Source organism: Eleginops maclovinus, chromosome 6, assembly GCF_036324505.1.
Source record: "Eleginops maclovinus isolate JMC-PN-2008 ecotype Puerto Natales chromosome 6, JC_Emac_rtc_rv5, whole genome shotgun sequence".
In the NCBI taxonomy this organism is placed as follows: Eukaryota; Metazoa; Chordata; class Actinopteri; order Perciformes; family Eleginopidae; genus Eleginops; species Eleginops maclovinus.
Window position 1 is genome coordinate 14,452,924 of NC_086354.1, and position 13,448 is coordinate 14,466,371.

General features: G+C 39.2%; 1 protein-coding gene across 4 annotated transcripts in view; it reads right to left on the bottom strand.

Moving 5' to 3' along the window:
• clcn2a (chloride channel, voltage-sensitive 2a) overlaps positions 1 to 13,448 on the bottom strand; it is a 37,536-nt gene that overhangs the window by 6,727 nt on the left and 17,361 nt on the right. For 3 of the 4 annotated variants that reach the window (XM_063885736.1, XM_063885738.1, XM_063885734.1), the window contains exons 3-18: positions 11,346 to 11,477; positions 9,993 to 10,121; positions 9,498 to 9,631; positions 9,113 to 9,193; positions 7,791 to 7,814; positions 7,275 to 7,353; positions 6,610 to 6,735; positions 5,955 to 6,039; positions 4,673 to 4,774; positions 4,193 to 4,295; positions 3,091 to 3,246; positions 2,937 to 3,006; positions 2,355 to 2,465; positions 1,618 to 1,831; positions 1,310 to 1,443; positions 174 to 391 (exon numbers count right to left, since the gene is read on the bottom strand). In XM_063885736.1, coding sequence (XP_063741806.1) covers positions 174 to 391; positions 1,310 to 1,443; positions 1,618 to 1,831; positions 2,355 to 2,465; positions 2,937 to 3,006; positions 3,091 to 3,246; positions 4,193 to 4,295; positions 4,673 to 4,774; positions 5,955 to 6,039; positions 6,610 to 6,735; positions 7,275 to 7,353; positions 7,791 to 7,814; positions 9,113 to 9,193; positions 9,498 to 9,631; positions 9,993 to 10,121; positions 11,346 to 11,477 — 1,898 coding nt within the window. The remainder of the gene's footprint in view (positions 1 to 173; positions 392 to 1,309; positions 1,444 to 1,617; positions 1,832 to 2,354; positions 2,466 to 2,936; positions 3,007 to 3,090; positions 3,247 to 4,192; positions 4,296 to 4,672; positions 4,775 to 5,954; positions 6,040 to 6,609; positions 6,736 to 7,274; positions 7,354 to 7,790; positions 7,815 to 9,112; positions 9,194 to 9,497; positions 9,632 to 9,992; positions 10,122 to 11,345; positions 11,478 to 13,448) is intronic. The other variant, XM_063885735.1, reaches the window with a different exon arrangement.

Genomic DNA, 13,448 nt, shown 5'->3' on the forward strand with positions numbered 1-13,448 from the left:
CAGTTATCACTTACCACAACAGGTCCATCTGTGCCGTTACCTACTGCTACATGCTTCACACATGCTGTGGTTGATCCACTCTATGTCTACTGCTGTAACCCAACCCAATCCAGACTTTTTTCCCCAGCCCAGCCCTGGCGCCCCCGGACGCCTCACACCTGTTGGGTGCTCACCAGGAAGCGGACCGCTTGGCGACTGGTGGTGGAGGCGTTGATGTGGGAGCAGGGAGAGCTGGGCGTGCTGTCGGTGGTGAGGCTGGGCAGGTGATCCTGGGTGCCGTTGTCCTGGGCAAGTTGGCGGAGGTATTCAAGCCTCTGTTGGCGGCCCAGCTGAACAGAGAGCAGCGACTGGAGCTGTAGACGCTCGATAGAGCCCAGCAGGATCATGGACTCTAAAAGAGAAGGAGGAGACAAACGTTGACGGAAAACGTGTTAGGAAATGAGATAGAATTAGTGATGCGGAGAGTGGAATGTAGAATAGTTGTTATGGAGGGGTTGTGTCAGAATACTTTAAAACTAAAGTCAGTATTAGTCTTAATGTCTTACTGAAACTAATACAACAGTCTGGCAATGAATTCTACTTTATGAAGTTTATTGTTATACTATGCCCGGTTTTATTTTCATGTCTTTCATTTTTGTATTAATATTACCTGTCCCTTTTTAACCCTGCTCACCTAATCCTACTTCCCCAAGTAGTCCAATATTTATACCAGCCCTGATCCTTTTTGTTTGCTGAAAGTAGTTTTGTTTGTCTGTAAGCTGCCTGCTGTGCCTGCTTTTCAAGTATCTTCATTAAATCTTCATCTGTCAGTCTGCATGCGGATCCTTTCTGCTTGCCTGATCTCTAAATGTCAAAAATAGAATTTTAGCTTATAAGCATATTACTTTAAAATGTGATGTTTATTCAGAATGTGTGGTGCTGTTGAATTCCAATGTGTTTACATTAAATATAAATTATTCTAAAATGTATCCTACACTCATTTATATAAATGGGGGGAGAAACAAGGCTCAACCTTCATGATGATGTATTGCAATATCCTTTAATTACACTACAGAATGACTGAGTGTACTGTAGGTTGTAAATTATTCTTGTAAAACTATTTAAATAATCCATTAAAGGGTTGAAGCCATTAAGACTGAATAACAATTGAGCAATTTGTCCTGGGAAGGCTGGGTTGCTCCTGAATGATTGTTGCATTAAAAAAACTGTATTTCTAAAGTTCTTGACCAGAGTTATTCCTGGGACTAATTAGTAATTAGGGTATTTATTAAGACTTAAACATCTGAATATATTTTTTTTAAGTACTTACCCCTGGACTCAACCAGGGCGAGCGTCTTGAGCTGACCAGTCAGCAGCATCTCCTGCAGGTCCCGGTAGCAAGAGTTCAGAGTGATGTAGCGCACATCCCTGACCATAATGTCCTCCACACGGATATTATACTTCCTGAAACATCAGAAAGGGGAACCAGGAGGTGTTGATACAAGAGAGGGAAGGAAATGAAAGGCAAGAGAAGTGATACAAACAAATGAGGGCACAAAATCACACAGATAATAACAAATATAATTCCATCTGCTCATTTCTTGAAGAACAAACAGGTGGGTAATGACAGACACTCACTCGTGATGTCCCATGCCAAGTTCAGGCAGATAAGGGAGTTTCTTGATGCGAATGATCGAGTCGTAGAGTGATGGTTGGAGCGATTGGGCCACGGCATTGGCCAGGATAACAGCGATCATCACAGGCAGGATGTGAGAGATCTGACCGGTCAGCTCAAACACTATGACCGCTGTGGATACAGTGTGGGTGACCGCTCCAGACAGCGCTGCAGCACCTGTGTGGGAGGGAATCAGAGAAAATATGTTTCGGTCTTGTCTCTATAAAGCTATTCACAAACTTTTATTAAAAAAGGATTACGTGTGTGAGGAGGAATCTGTCTCAACAGGAATACAAAAGTGAACAGTTTAATACGTGGTGTGTCTTAATAAATCAGAGAGGGAATGCTGCATGACAGCAAATCCAAACCAGATTTTCTGCAGGATGTCGTTCTGATTCATAACATTTAGCGCCATCCTGTCACACTAACCAGTGAGCCAAGACTGTGGCAATTTTGTATGAAACGATTTTTCTATTTTACTTCGGAACAAATGTGGTGTTCAACTTAAGTGGAATCAGTTTTCATCAATCTTATTCTATAAGTGGGCATGAAGTGATAAGAATGGTTGCAGCTTTGCAGTGGGGACAAATTCAATCGCACAGGAGAGAGGAAAATTGGCTTGAAAAAATAATTGTGAAATTAGAAACAAGATGAATTTAACAAAAGGTACAGTTTGTAGAACAAGACGAAAAGAACTCACCAACTACAGCATAACCACCGGGAACTATGGGATACACGCTGCCATCAGCATGTATGCCATCAGGAAACATGGTTGCCATGACCTCTCCAACAAGTCTGCCAAATCCTGCACCTGCTCATTGCACAGAGATAAATTATTTAAAAAAGTAAGGCAAGATTGTGGGTTTATCAAAAGTGCAGAAATAATTACATAACAAAAGGATATTCAAATGCAATCAAAAGTTAGTTGACAGGTATAGAATAACAAGTATATTGCAGTGAAAGAAATCAATTATTTGAGTCAATTAAAGGACATAAAAAAATAGAAAAGTCCTAATTTAAAAGAACCAATTTGCATCAGTTTGTTCCATATATATGATGCATGAAAACCGAACGCTGCTTCTCCATGCTGAGATTTGACCCACGGGGACTGAAAGAAAACTAGACTACTTAAGAGGTCCGGATGTTTTATGAAGTAGCAATAAATATCAGAAATGTATTTTGGCCCTAAAACCTTTCAGTGCTTTTTAAACGGACAGTAGTATAAAAAGGGGTTGTTACCACTGCAGTAGAATCGTTAGGAAACACTGAATAATTTACTCACCGATGAGAAAGACTGGCATAAACGCCCCGCATGGAACAGGCATGGTGGTGGCCACAGCAGACATCCAGAACTGAGACAGAGACGAAGTGTGTATGACAATAAGTAAAAAGGAATCAAATCTTACACATTTTCTAGACATATGTCAAAGGCCTACCTTCATAACGATGAAGAGGACGAGGGTGATGAAGACATTGACCTGCGGATGTTTCCAGCCGTTGTGGTGGCTGATGTAATCAAACTCCTCCGCCACGCCCTGGCGGCACCACGTACGGTTGTCAAACAGAGCGACCAGAGACTCATGCTGCGTCAGCTGTTCGGTCGACACAATATGAAAAGGTTATCGGAACGTTATTATATAGATGACAGTCTTACAGGAGAATTAAAGGTCAGCTTGGGATCCACATCATCATGAAATCCCTTCAGCTCGAAATGCTGAATGTGGTACGTCTGGTGGATGTGATGTAAATGTTTTATTGTTTGTTTTTAATGAATCCCAGACTCCCTTAATGATATCATTAATGAAAATGAGTGGAATACCTTGGTGAAATAAGGAGCAGGAATTGAATCTTTTCTGTGCACTGCAAAGACACTCAATTTTGAACTTGTGATTTTGGAGATACAATACAACTCCACTTAAAATATTGCCTAGAAACTAGTATACCTTTCTTGAAGGCAGTGCAAAAGCTGGTCTTTTTGTCAAGATTGTTTCAATAATGAACGTCACAACACAGGACAAATAAAGGATGTTCTCTCCCTCACAAGCAGAAGTTTCTTTCTTTTGACAGTCTGAGAGGATCAAAGTGAATTCAAATGGCTTGTTATCCAGAATGATTGTGGAGTGTACAGGCAATATCAGCCCAAAAGTTGTTTGCTTTGCAACTTTAAAAAAAAGCTCAAACTACATTTTGCTTTGTTGTTTCAATTGTCAGATATTTCCAGTTGCAGCACAAGGTGTCTGAAAAAGACATTTCTTTGCACAAATGCCGCAGTGCTGCTTTAAGCAAGTTATGTATAACACTATGAAAATGAACATTTGTTTACTGTTGGTTGCATGAAAAAATTTGAAGTTTTTTGTTTTAAATGTTCCTTTATTTAGAGCAATCCATACCAGTTACCATGGCAGCTATTGAACTTCTTCTCTTTTAGGATCTTATAGGAGAAGCACCAACTCTCTATTCATTCAAATTACCATCAATCATCTAACAACAGTCAGCAGGCTTCAATGGTGTCATAAGAGTGTGAAAGTATTTTCTCACCTGTCCCGCCATGAACTGCCCTAAGCCTGGAGGGAACGTGAGAGTGGAGACCAGCAGGGTGACGAGAGCGGGATACACCAGACGCCTGACAGGAAGAGAGGGACTGCGGGGTCATTAATGGGGCTGCCTGTCACACTGTATGTGCATGCTTGATTTCTGGGTGGTGAGATATAAATAGCTCTCTGTATTTATATGAAAAGACATTACCTCCATTTCCCATGAATACATTTAACAGGAGCCCCTTGAGTGTCTTACACTGACTATGGATAAGTACTTATTTGTATTAAGGAATAATTCAATACTTGGAGAAATTTGCATATTCCCTGTCTTGCCTGAAGTAAGAGAAAAGGATTATTACCACTCATGTCGGAAGAGTATCAATCATCTTATCTCTCGGCAATAAGACAAATAAGTGCATTTCGTAAAATGCCAATCCACAAGGGTTTAATATTCTCTGTATGGTCAGAATCAGTTACTCACTTCCTGAGCAAGAACTTGTTAATAGTCTTCTGCTTCCTCATGCACTCCACAATCAGCCGGTTCAGGTAGACAAAGAGAGCGCCACCAAAACCACAGGCAATCCTGCAGACAGACAAAGACACACCTGTTTGAAGGAGCAGAAAAACCTCCCAGGACAAAACAAAACCAGCTGCACTGAAAAGCAATCACACTGCCACTGAAAACCAATTTTAGTGCCTGGTTAAAGAAGAAGTAGGCAGTTTTTTTTTGGGCATCATTGGGCAAAACATTTCATAGTGACTTTTCAGCATATTCAACTGGTCGGAAAAAAAACAAAACAGTTTGAAACCCCTTTGAGCGTTTCAAAGATTTAGAAAATCTAGTCCCCAATGGGAGACTTTGGTCGATCTCAGGTCATTTTACAGCGCAAGTGTTCCTATTGGCTGTTCTATAAATGCACATCGCCTCCCTACAGGTGGTGAAGGTCTGTAAATCCTGCAGAAAAGCCAAACCTGCCAAAACTTCAAAGCAACCTGCAAAAAAGAAAGACATACTTCTCAAAACAGAAAGCATTACAATATCAGGTAGTGTTACAAAAAGCAGAGCATGTGCAGATTGCTCATGTCAATGCTATTTAATACTAGCATCAATTGTCATCAGCTCTGAAACACTTTAATATTTTAGCTGGGGGCTCAAATCAAAGTATGTCAGTGTATTTAAGTCTACAAGGAAAATAGGACGGAGATCCTCATATAATACTCGCTAGAGCTTTCAGATCACAATAATGATCAAGATGATGTTTGAAATAAAAGACTAGTAACTAGCATGTGCATATGCCCATGCTCATCAGTGGGAGGGGCGAGGAGTGAAGGGCTCTTTATTCAAATTCTGTTTATTTTGCCATTTTCAGAAAACCTCAAATAAAATTACTGAAAGGGTGTTATTCATTTTTTCCCAATGATGTCAAAAGATACAGCTTTAAATCCCTTTTCTGGGACTCTTTGACAGGTGCAAATAATTGTTAATCTTTGTTTTTATACATTTAATGGGTTTTCACATCAAACAAATCCAATTTGGCACATCACAATGGTAATACAGTCACTTATTGTAATCAGCAGAGTAAGAAGTTAATTTCATGCTCTGTTCTTTGACTACAAATCAACCTTGAGCCTGCAGCAGGAATGTGAATGTGCCTATAAGGAGACTACAGAGGGACTCGGGGCTCAGATCTCCTCAGTAACAGTAACTGCTCTGGGATCAGGACTCAGTCTACTGTGGCGTCAGTCCAGAGAAAAACACTCACCCGAGGATGGCGAACGCCGGCAGCTCCTGAAGGTCAAACGGGAAGTCAAGACGGAAACGGGTCTTAAAGAGAGCAGTGATGGTCTCTGAAGGAAAGAGAACTGTTGTAGACTGCACAGCAATTTGTCTATTTGTTACAGATGGAGATACGGACTTGTGAATTGGAGACTCATTCTTATTTCTTTATATTTATATAACATCCTCTTACGAATACAGAATCACATAATTCTACCATGCTAAAGTCTACACATGTATAGAGATGCTGTCAATAATAATATTTATCATGGCCCTATAGACATGACTGTTAACATAAAGTACGTATGATAAAACTCAAAACTTTCAAATAACATTCTTTATCTTTTTAACAGATCTCATTTATTTTATATTATGTAGAGGCAAATCCATGACAAAAAAGTGCCCTATTTTTATTCATTAACAAGATATTTGTTATTTTTTTCCAGTTTGTTCCTTTAGAAAAAACAGAGCAGGAAAGAGAAAATGTGTGCTTTCTTTGGATTATAAAAATGATTATCTCAATGATTCAAAACAGGTCTAATGTTTTTTTCCCAAGAAATATCATTACGCTTCAATAACTATCGCATCCAGACAAATAAAAAATGTGCAGAATAAGGACTTTGATTTAAAAAAAACCTAACCTTCCTCCTGGTTCCACACTGCCAGCACTCTGAATATGAAGGCGCTGAAGGTGGCAGCAAAGAAGCCCCTCCAGTAGTTCCTCACCGCAAAAAACGTGGAAGTGACCTCAATGCTGAACAGCACCCCTGCACCAAACAAACAAACAGCATTTAAGAACATTCAGACTTTACTCAAGAAATGGTTCAAACAGCCAGGATAGAAAACTGCGAAAACGTTATGTCTACATTTACATGATCCATCATAAGTTGGTGATGGCTACTCATTTTAATCACGTATCCTCTGAAGGTCACAGATAACCAAAGCACATTTGTTTTATTTACATTTCTTTCTTCCGTTTCCCTCTTTGTCAAGTTTTCAAATATTCAAGTAGAGTAAACCTTGTTCCCACTAAAATTCAATAATACAAATGACAGAGTTAAATAAATATTATTAACAACCATAATGTTAGCATTGGCCTGCCTTGGAGACATTTCAAAGGTATTTTTATCTGCATTTCATGGATCATGAACTGAAAAGTCAAAAGGGTACAAACAGTGGGGAAGCTCATTCAACCTGAATATACATCCAAAATGTAATGCCAATCTAGTCAAGAAGTTCAGAGATACCGTAAGACAGAGATTGACCAAGAATGTAAATATACCTACTGTTAGTGTCATATTCTTACCTCCAATAGGAGCAGCGAAGCAGCAGCCCACTCCCACTGCACAGGCAGCCGACAGCATCTCCGTGTTCCTCAGCTCGTTCTGCCCGACAGGAGTCAGATGCACACATACAGGTACACACACAAAAATCCCAACAAGGTACATGTACGTGCAAATGCCACAATCACACAATACACAACAAGTGCATTTGTCATGAAAAGCCACCAACTGTCAACACTATTACTATAAAACTGCAGCTGTATCTTTTCACACTCAATGAGATTACATATATGAGCGATGGGATATGGGGGGCCATAATGGAAAAGCCAGGTTTGAGTGATGAAATCATGAGATGTTTGTATAGAAGCAAAGACGGCACAGATCGATGCCTCGCTGTGATGGTTCACTGAACAGTATCAAACAGCGCAGAGAAAATGGAAAAGCATCAATCTCTCCTCTGCTTCTGAAATGGACAGCATGGATTATTAATGTTGATGAAATTGGCAATAATGAAACTATCCGACTGGTGCATTTCATACCTTGCTTCCCTCAAAGGGCTCTTCCTTTAGCAGTAAAGGTGAGGGAAAGAAAGAAAGAAATATGTGTGAGTGTGATCTGCGCGAGTGTGGAGGTTACCTTTGATATCTGCTCCTGGAAGACATCCAGCTTATTATCCAAACCACACAAAATCAAACAAGCGGAGGATGAGCTTCAGCAAAACAGTCTGGATTCAGCTGTGAACTGAATTAACATTTCCCCAGACAGATCATGTTTAATGGCTGCACAGTTGACCCCTGGACTATTTCAGTCTTTCTAACTGTGCTGAGTTTTTCTTCCTCCACATTGATGCAGTCTATCTTCCTCCGTACTCATGGTGAGGCTGGTACATGTAGGAGAAGCACAGCACACTGTCCACTGCAGAAATAGATAGAAGTCCAGGGTATGGTGGCAAGTGAATGGAGGTGAGAGTGTGTCCTGGGGAACGGCAGAAAGTCAAGTAAAACATCACAGACATTTTTAGGATTAACTTTTTTTTTGTTGCAGCTTCACTCCTTTGAAATTGATTCTTTAAACAAATCATGACTCAGAGTAGATAAAGCATGTTACTGGGAACCAGATACTCATAAAATCTGGAGAGATGTTGTAAGGAATTGTAACGATAAGTGGATTCCAACCTTTTTGTTATGAGGTGACGCCCATCAATTCCTAATATATAGTTTAAAAAGTTTAACCGTATTCATTATATAAAGGCTGATATTGGTAACTGTTTTTTTAAATGATTAAACTTTAACTTAGTTTGGGCAGCAATCGAACCCCTACTACACCAAAAAAACTGAAACAAAGACTTTAATTAAATGTATTATGTCAACAAATGACATATAATTATATTAGGTTAGTTGAAAGCGATAATATTAAGTTTGAATTAAAAATATGAGGTTCAACTTAATAGTATTGCTCCAATAATATAATAATAATAATAATATATATCCAATTAACCTAATAGAATTAAGTGAAATTAGTTTACATAATACATTTAATTAATGTCAATGTTTCCGTTGTTTCGGTGTACCTGGAGAGAGCCTTGACGTTTCAACTGCTTATTCATCACTTTCAGTTTCCTGTCTGAACTTCTGCTCCCACTTGCTTACTAGTTTACAGTTAATATCAATCAATGTCAACAACAACTGTAAATGTGATGGCATGTTTCTCCAGAAATATTAGAGTTCATTTAGAGGACAGTGAATGTACCAGTAGGGGACAGAACCTGTGAAGGCCCTAACGGTTAAATCTCTCAATTGAGGTATGCATTTATCAGTGAAGAAATCTGAGGTACTTTTCTTAATGTGGTTACCATCCTCACCATATAAATCCCTCCGAAAAGAGGAGCCATGACTTTACTCAGGAGAGCGGCGCACAGACTGGCAACATGAACGAAGGGGCCCTGAGAGACAGGATGGAGAGAGATCAGGATGTTAGTGGCCTTGATACGACTGAAGGCACATTTTAGTTCATGGGCATCATTCAAAAAACCTTGCCAGTCAAAATCTGCTCAAATTCAAACTTTGAGGAAATGCAGGCGGTTATTAGCAGTAATTACTATGTTACTTTAATGAGACTGGAAGAAGCAGGATTATTAAATCCTCCCAACTGGGAAACTTCAAAAACTGTCAAGCAATCTGTCATGTGTAATTTGCACAGCCAAAAACACTGTGATGGGAAGAGATGAAGGAAAATTAATCCTCTACCTCCTTTCCCAGAGGCATCCCACTGCCCAGAGCACAGGTCAGGCCGATGACTTTGGCCACGAACGTCTTGAACGTCAGGTACTCCTTCAGGACGACGCCCCTCAGTATCGTCTTCATCTCAGGAATACCTGAACCTGGGGAATAAAAAGGAAGAGATGCCAGGTGGGGTGATTGAGTTGAGAGAAACGATGAGTTAAAAAAAAAGCAATTCCAGAGAGAGATGAGGGGAATAAATTAAGAGTGAGGGAGTTGGGTGAGGGGGAAAGCTGATTGATATTCATATAGTTTCTGTATGCACATCTCATCAGAAGTTTAGTGTATGGATTTCCTGCAGACGTTACCACTGAGAGACCTACAGCACATGTCCTTGGACACCTTATGCTGCATTACAGAGCCAATTACATTGCTCAAACACTGAGATGTGGACATAATTAGATATAGGAATACATATACCTATGCATGAATTGTTGACATTGGTGTTAGTGTGTGTCTTACCAACAGCCTGAGGGGCCAGTATCTGTGTAAATCCCGCTGAGAAAGTGATGAGCACTACAGGGTAGGTGACCCAGGCGATGTATTGCAGAAGCATGTTACTGTCCAATCCACCATACATCCACTTCTGTGCTGCACACACATAAACACAAACACACAGAATTTCATATCAGTATAATGCAGCAGAAAACCAACCCACCTAACAAACAGCTTCCTTATGCATCAAGATTAATCCGCTGTGAATACATTAACATAGTTCCTCTGCTCTTCATTATCGCTCTTTGACCTCCCTTTTCTGCTTTATTCATGAGTTTTACTTCACCTGCTGTACAGCAGATTGGTTGCCTCTTCCTCCTCCTCCTCCTCATTCATTTTTCAGCTCTCTTAAAATCAAACTTACCATCTCATAAAAATTGATGAGAGGCCAATTGATATATATAGGTGAGACTTTTTTCTCCATCATAACAACATTTTTTAAACAAACCGTTTTTCTCAAACATTGCCCATAGTGAATTAAAAGTCATCACTCTTGCTTTGGTCAGGGCAGCGGGGGGAAAACTCAGACATTTTACAAAACTCAGACAAAAGTACAAAAACAACAATGAAAAGGTTCCCATTACAGGTAAAAGTGTATTAGCGCTGTAATGTTTGGTCAATCCACAAAAAGAAATGCAGATAATGCTGCTGTCTGCTTTTATCATATATACTTTATTTTATTGAATATCTTTGGGTTGAGGACAGACCACACAAGACATTAAAAAGTTAAAGACTAACGTATTTCTTACATTTTATTGACCAAACGGCTAGTAAAGAACTCTGTACACAAGAATATTTGACCATTTCTGCTGGTCCAGGTGGAGCTAGATTTAATTATTATATAGTTTAGGACAATGGTTAAGCTACACAGAAATTGTGTGGCTTGACTAATAGTGATTTTATTATTCACAGATATTTTATCATGTGAGAAAAAGGGACGACAATTTAGATTTAAACCTCAAAAAGTTATCTGTAAAGGAGTGAACTCCTTACAGAGGATTTCCTTTTTTTGCAATCTAGTTGGCACATTAGTTTGGACCTCAGCACCTGGTGGATTAATTAAAGTGACAGAGTTAACATTGATAGTACAGTGTGTGGCCCCATTTATCGACCCTTTAAATATTGATAAAAGCCACTCTGTTAGCTCGCTCAACATCAATAAACCTCTGCTTAAGCAGGCCCGGTCCTTTGTATTCATATTTTCTACCTTCACATCACATCTCATAGATTAATACTTTGCAGCCTCTGTAGGAACAGCCTTTTATCCACTGTCCATCTATCCATCTTACTTTCTTGCTTTTTCCTCCATCTCTTTCCTACCTTCTTGGCAGAAAGCGATGGCGTAGTCCATGACCCAGCTGACCAGAGCCATGAGCAGCCCAAGCAGAATAAGGAAGATCCAGTCCTCCCCCACTCGCGAGATCAGGAACTTCTGGCAACGAGACGCACACACTGAGGGCACAGAGACAGAAGGATACAGAAGTTTAGAGAAAGATATTTGTGGGTGTGAAACTGAAGAAAAAACGTGTGTCAGAGGGGAAGTTAAAGAAATGAAGAAAACTGTAGTGACATGGGAGATGGGATTGCAGCCAAGGCTAGTCCATCCAAGAATATTTAAATGGAAAAAACATTTTGAAACCAAGTTTGAAAGGTTTAAGATCAATTTAGAAGAAATGTGAAAGATGAAATTAAAAAGAAGGTTATGATTTAAAGAAGGATGAGGCTGTGTAAAACATGGTGTAAGATTAGTATTGATAGATTCTTTGATAGCTCTCCATTTCACATCTCCAGTATATAAGGCCAGTATAGGCAATACTCAATATGGGCTGATACAAGTGATACATTTGAAGTATTTTTACACCAGTGTATAATTGACTGGTATTAAATGAACTGGAATAGTTCTGTGTTTTCCTTTATCTATAGATGGCGTCTCAATTTTCAATATAAAACTTGTTAAATTAACTATTTTAGGATGTTTAACACTTTTGTTTTATACAATTATTTTTTATGGGTATTTTTCAATCTTAAAACACCGCTTAAGCTCTGTGATTCTTATGATCTACATGTTTAGCAGGGCCACTACCAGACTATCAGATCTTATGTGGTAAAATGCATTCAAGAACATATTTTGCTCAACTCTTTCTAAACTATAGAGAGATTTTTGACAAGGTGCAGAAAATGAATGTCTATTCCAATTGAATAAGCTGTTTTGAGGGCGAAACCTGAGAAAATACCATAACATTGGTCTAACCTTGTGGAAATAAAAGTGTGGACAAGATTTAATCAATCTTCTGGCAAAGAAATGGGGAAAACAAACAATAACTCTCAGGTGGCATGAATAAATTATCCAGTTTCAGATGAAAACTAGAATGAATGGTTTATTTTAGAGACAATGAGTGGAGTGGACAGGGAGATGTAATCAGTTTATACAGCGTGGGTGAGCCGTGGAAGAACAATAACAAACTAAAGATGCTATTATGTGTTGAATCGTCATCCACCTCAAATATAAAGAATAAGGAGACAAGAAAACACTGTGTTATTGTTATAAATCTACCACTACATTTTAATCCATAACTCTGAGCTAGGTCATCTAAAAGAAGCATCACTGGACTCATTTCCTCTTTTTTGTCTGCGGACAGTGCCAAAGCCTGGAATTCCCTTCAACACTGAGTATTTATAGATGTGCTCGTCCCAAGAGAAGCTTTAAATGTGCCACTAACACAATTATCAGATCCCTTTCATAAAAAAAAGTACAGAAAGTAGAGATACTTCAAGATTTCGTTTTTTTTAAATGTCGTTTGGAAATCATGAAAAAACGTTTGCGAAATAAAAGAATAAGAAAAAGCAACATATTTGATGATGATAAAAATAAGTTGGTCAATGGAAAAAGAAAAAACACAAAGCGTGGTACGAGAATATTGTCCTAACACTTCATGATCTTCATTTCTTGATTGTTTGATTGACATTGCTTCTGTATAGATATAATAATATATATATATTCCATATGAAAAAAGTAATTGCAGCAGTTTTGCTGGTGCAGGATTCAGAAGTCTCCTGAGGACGGGAGGTGGGGTACAACGATGTGCATAACAAGCAAGCTGCCACCAGCAAAGCCACCTGCTGGAGGTGAAGTTGCCAACAGAGAACAAACGCATACAAACCTATCACACTGTTGACACATCTAGTATGTCAGAGAGAAACAAAAAATAAAAATCTATCTGTGCAGATTACACTGCCATGTTCTTCCCTGGATCTATAATTTGTTTTTCACAGTTCATTGGACATTCCCATGTGCACAAAGCTGGGGAAATTCACATTCTCATAGCTTCTTCTTTCTCTTTACTCTTGGTTCTCTCTCAAAACCCCCCCCCACACACACACACACCTCGTCTGGCTTCTGTACATACTTCTCATTGGCGATCA